Source organism: Chanodichthys erythropterus, chromosome 17 (assembly GCF_024489055.1).
Source record: "Chanodichthys erythropterus isolate Z2021 chromosome 17, ASM2448905v1, whole genome shotgun sequence".
NCBI lineage: Eukaryota > Metazoa > Chordata > Actinopteri > Cypriniformes > Xenocyprididae > Chanodichthys > Chanodichthys erythropterus.
The window spans coordinates 3,019,076-3,025,000 of NC_090237.1; the positions used below are offsets into that span (position 1 = coordinate 3,019,076).

The following is a 5,925-nucleotide window of genomic DNA, read 5'->3' on the forward strand; positions in this document are numbered from 1 at the left end:
ACTGAGCCATCGGATTTAATCAAAATATCTTAATTTGCGTTCCGAAGATGAATGAAGGCCTTCCAAGTGTAGAACGACATTAGGGTGAGTAATTAATGACATTATTTTCATTTTTGGGTGAACTAACCCTTTAAAGTCTTTTGCGTCACTGCAGTAGTCGGTGTTCTAGAGACTCGCGCGTATGACTGCACATGCGCATTGGCTGGTCCAGCCTGAAAAAAAAAATGTTTTGAGCTTTTAGAAACACAATTTATGAGACAGGTCTCTAAAAAGGTTGTCTACTATCAGTTTAATTCAACGTAAATAGTTCAGGTGTGTGTTGTTAGTTAGTTTTAACCAATAGGGGGAGTTCAGGTTTAATAAACAGCAGAATTCCATCATGGCAGACTGCTTTAGATGAGTTGACGCTACTTTGCCTGTTCTTGAGCTCCAGAACATGTCCGAGTGCTTTCTGTAAGTAGAAACTCGACAATATTCCTCATTTAAATGATTTCAGAAGTGCTTTTCAGAAGGAGGGGCTATAGAGACAGGAACTGAACATAGCGTTACTGACCGACTGGGAAAAGAGGTGCTGCAACAATGGAGAATATAGGAAAAATAATGTTTTTGAACATTCAAGCATGAAAACCTGTTCTATTAGAGCCAAAAACAACAGCAAGACTTTAAAAAAAGGCATAATACGGCCTCTTTAATGAAATTCAATGTTAAAAACACATTTTTTAAATGAGAAATTAAGATACTGTATGGTTCAATGGCATGTTTTTCCCCCTGTGGTTTCCAATTACTTGTGAAAGTGGACATGCCTGGCCAAATCAAAGGTCAAATTTTGGGGATCTCTGCTCTGATGGATACAATCAAGTTCCTTTGCTTTACATTACGAAAGAAAATGTGTTGCAAATGCCACTTCAAGTTGACTTATTATTGTTGAAGCATATTTAATGGAAGTTATGCATCCAAGGATGAGACAACAATCTCCACAACTAACTGTTAATTGCTACTTTATTGCTTTTTATTATAAAAAAGTAGTTGATTTTTGATGATTTTTAATAGGGTGCAACAGAAATCTAATAATAGTTTGGATTGCAAGTCTGTTATCCTGTAACAGCTTCATGTGTTGTGCTTCAAATGACCAATAGGGAGCAGCATCATATTAGAAATTGGCTGATGTGATTTTAAGTATTTTGTGAAAGATTTGAATCCACAACAATTAAATAAAACATGTATTTGTTCTAACGATTTACCCAACTATTTTGGGCTATGGGCCATTAAATGTGGTCATAAAAATCCCAATATGGATAATGTGTATATGTTTAGTTTTTACTGCTCAGAATGATGAAGCATTTTGAGACTAACTATCCGTGAAAGCACTAAAACCACCTGGCATTGTGTCTTACAAGAAACCCTAAGCCGGGCCAGGTGTGGTGACCCTGAGGGGAGGAGTTGGACTGGAGGACAAATTTTTGTCCAAATCATTCCTGGGTGGAGGAATTTTAAAGTGATCTAAAAACGAGTCAAGCCTCTAATTCTGCCGAGAAAGATTTGCTACCTAATGCCCAAAACAATCCTTTAATTCCTGGCCACATAATACAGATTTACTAGGGTCACAAGGCGCCTGAAGAGGTAAACCTACAGAGAAACTGAACTGAACGTCTAGAAAACTAAACAAAAGATGCACATGGACTCAGAAATTTATTTTCAAAGTTTAATTTTTCATTTGATACAAAAGCATTCTTAAATAAATTCATTTTTGTTCAGTTTCTTAGTTTTTACAAAGATAAATTAGCATTTCATAACACAAAAATAACACATATTACAACTACAAACATCAGTTTATGTACAAATCGATCCAGAAGTCCTTCATGAAATCCAGGACTGTACCACCTGCATGTGAGTTTCTGAGGCACTTTTAAAATGTTTGTGAGTTTATCATCGGTCAGTACATTCATCGACCCTACGGGAGCCCCGTACGGCACGGTCAGTGATTGTCACGTGTCATATATTCAGAGTGAATGTGTGTCTGACAGCGCAAATAACAAAAGTCCCATCATAGCTTTGTCATATCAAAAATAGACAGTAACTAAATATTGACGTTTGACTGTAGATATCTCTGAGCAATAATTTATAAAGCGTTCACGTTTTGTTGAAATAAGAGTTTCTGATCTGTAAAAACTGTTCACACCAACTTGTTTGATCGTTGTGACATTGTGCAAGATGTAAAATGTCATTAAAAACAGCAAAATGGCAGCGGCTTCAACAGTTAAAGTTAATAAGCAACCTCTACACATACATCCGTCGGACGTGCCATTGCACACCGACTTTCACAACAAAACTGCATTTCCAACACAACTTGAAAGCATGCTGCAAAAAAAATGATTTTCTTACTCAGTATTTTTGTCTTAATTGAAGATCCATTTACTTGAGAACCAAAACGACTTGTCTTGTTTACTGAAAAATGGATCAAAATTAAGTGAGTTTATGCTTAAAACAAGAAAAAAAATATCTGACCGCGGGATCAGAACGTTTGTTTCCTCTTTTAATTTTTCATTTCCCACATTTTAAGCAAAAATAAAAATACGTCTTTTCGGAAAACAAGACTTCTTAAAGGGATAGTTCACCCAAAAATGAAAATTATCCCATGATTTACTCACCTTCAAACCATCCTAGGTTTCTTTCAGACGAACACAATCGGAGATATACTGAAAAATATCCTGGCTCTTCCAAACTTTATAATGGAAAGCAAGATTTCGAAGCCCCAAAAAAATGCATTCATACATCATAAAAATAATCCATACGGCTCCAGGGGGTTAATAAAGGTGATGGGTTTTTGTAAAATATCCATATTTAAAACTTTAAAAACTAAAATTACTAGCTTCCGGCAGATGGCTGTACACATACTGTGCAAGTCGACTTGCGCCACAAGAGTATCTTAAACTTACACGCCTCTCGTGGTTTAAACAAATACGGCTGTGCAACAAACTTTAGCTCCTCTTCTCTTATATCGAAATGCTCCAACAATTCCCTTTAAAATTTCTCATTTTAGACTTCTAATTTGTAACCTGTGTTTTGTTTTGCTCTATCCTCTGCGTTAGTCATCATGCGTCGGGTCAGAGGATACTCTTCCGCCGCAAATTGATGCGTACGGCTATCAGCCGGAAGCTACACAGCAAAATCTCCAGAGTTAAATCAACTCTGCTCAGAGTACATATGGTCCCTCTCTAATAATAATACACTGAAGCAGAGTTAAAGTTAATGAGATAATGAAGTGATGATTGTGCATTAGTGATGAACACCTGCTGTTAACAAGCAGAATCACTGAAGAAAAGAGAAACACAACTGACTACAGCCTTATTAATTGCTTAATTTTCTCATTAACTTTAACTCTGCTTCAGTGTTATTTTAACACTATCTAGAGAGGGACCATATGTACTCTGAGCAGAGTTGATTTAACTCTGGAGATTTTACTGTGATAGTTAATAAAGCTTTAAATATGGATATTTTTCTTACCAAACCACATCACTTTGCATAAGAAGGCCTTTATTAACCCCCTGGAGCCGTATGGATTATTTTTATGATGGATGGACTCATTTTTGGGGGGCTTCAAAATCTCGTCCCCAATTCACTCCCATTATAAAGCTTGGAAGAGCCAGGATATTTTTAATATAACTCTGATTGTGTTAGTCTCAAAGAAGATAGTCATTTACACCTAGGATGACTTGAGGGTGAGTAAATCATGGGATAATTTTAATTTTTGGGTGAACTATCATGTTTCCTCCTTGAGGAAAAGTTGATTTAAGAATTTTTAGATATTTGTACTGAAAATCAAGACAAAAATACTGAGGAAGAACATAATTTTTGGTGCAGCATTAATAGGTTCTGTCACATGAGAAACGGACCAGGCAGCAGCGACACGTTGCGAGGTAAACGGCACTGAGGAGCAAAGTTTCCCAGAATCCAGCACCAGGTCGGGTCGAGTAGCTCGTCCACAAAGGCACTTCAGTGAGAGTTCGACGTTTAGGCGTAGTGCATATTTACACGGAAAAACTGCTGCACCAGGACCGTCCAGTGTAAGATCATCTTAAGAACATATCGCGTAAAGCGAACGAACGATAGTGCTACATGACGAGAGGAACCGTGGGTGAATGTCACACAACGGTCTCGTTGCCTTTGCCCGGTTTGACCCAGCCGTTGGCGGTCCGTTTGACGCGATTGTTTCGCCCAGTGTGCACGAGTCGGTGGGAACATCGCTGCCACGTGTGAAGAGTTTTGGCAGACCAGACCCACATTCCTGATGTGATTCCCACCAGGAGAGACATAAAGATCCGCAGCATCTCCGCCGCCATGTACGAATCCCGCGCTGACTGACGAAAGTCAGTCCAATTGGAAATTTCATAGAAGTAGCACGCAATGACGCAAGTGGCCGGCACCGTGTAGAGCACAGAAAACACGCCAATTTTCACCATCAGCCGCTCCAGCTTGTCCGTCTTCGTCCCGTCCTTTTGCAAATTGGAGCGGATCTTAAACAGCGCCACCAACCCGGCGGCGATGAACAGCGTCCCGATCACTAGGTACGTGAAAAGTGGCGCCACCACGAATCCGGTGAGCGCATCCAGGTTCTGGTTGCCCACGTAGCACATGCCGGCGAGGTCGTCGGCGTCCACCAGCCGCATAATGAGGATTACAATGGTCTTGATGGCGGGAATAGCCCAAGCCGCGATGTGGAAGTACGAGCTGTGCATTTCGATGGCCTCGTGACCCCACTTCAGCCCAGCCGCCAGGAACCAAGTGAGCGTCAGGATCACCCACCAGATTGAGCTGGCCATGCCGAAGAAATACGTGAGGAGGAATACGATGGCGCATCCCGTGTTCTTCAGCCCCTCTTGCACCAGCACGGGCACGGCCGCCTCTTCCAGGTCGCAGGAGATGCGCTCGCGTCCGACGGTCAGCCGTACGATGAAGGCCACGCTGTAAATGTTGCAGCACATGCTGAGGAAAATAATGGGCCGCTCCGGGTAGGAGAACCGCGAGGAGTCGACCAAGAACGTCAGCACGGTGAACGTAGTGGAGATGAAGCAGAGGACCGCCCACACCGCCATCCACACATCCGTGAAGACTTTGGCCTGCCGCCGGTACAATCCCGCGTCGTATCCGCACTGCAGCGAGCAGCTTCCGCTGCGCTTCACCCAGGCGTACTGCTCAACGCCGGCTCCCAGCGTCAGACACTCCTCCTCCTGCGGCGGCACGGGCCGGACGGCGTGGAACAGCGGGTCTTCGTCTCCCGGACCCTCCATGCACATGTGGTTCTGATCGTTCGTAGGCGGGAAAAGGCTGCAGTTCAGGAGCTCCGGCCACACAAAGCCAAACTCCTGCAGGACTGGAAGACACTTCCTCTTTACGGACAAGCACATGCTGCCGCAGGGGCCGATCGGGATGGGAACCTTCTCAGTGCACATGGGAACGTAGACGGAGCACAAGAAGAACTGAAAGAAAGCGAAGCCGGGGAGAGAATTAGATGTTTGCAAACATAAACATATTTTTCATGGGAAATCAGGAAGCAGTTTTGCACATTTTTAGAGAAACTGTCTATGATGTAGGTATTTCTGGCGGAAAGCGTGTTACAGTTTTCCCTGGTGTGTGCATGAGTTGGGAACATACACTGCGGTCACATACACTTCAAGAAATCAGCAGTTGTGTACTAAAAAAACATGTTTTTGCATCAATATGGCAGTTTTTATCTCCAAGGACAGGAGTGCTCTCGCTTTAAGATGTTTGTGATGACCGGATAGCATCTAAAGCAGCTTTAATCACGAGATTCTCCAGCAAAAACACGGGAATCCGAGTGGGAGGTTTTCTCTCTGCGCTGAATCAATAAAACAACAACTGCCTCTGTCTTCAACGCTCACACACAAACACACACTTATGAGGACA

At 42.3% G+C, this 5,925-nt stretch overlaps 1 protein-coding gene across 1 annotated transcript in view; it reads right to left on the reverse strand.

Moving 5' to 3' along the window:
• Positions 1-1,545: 1,545 nt before the first annotated feature.
• The window catches only part of fzd4 (frizzled class receptor 4), a 6,539-nt gene continuing 2,159 nt past the window's right edge, over positions 1,546-5,925 (reverse strand). The window contains exon 2 of the mRNA XM_067365215.1: positions 1,546-5,477. Coding sequence (XP_067221316.1) covers positions 4,143-5,477 — 1,335 coding nt within the window. The 3' untranslated portion in view covers positions 1,546-4,142. The remainder of the gene's footprint in view (positions 5,478-5,925) is intronic.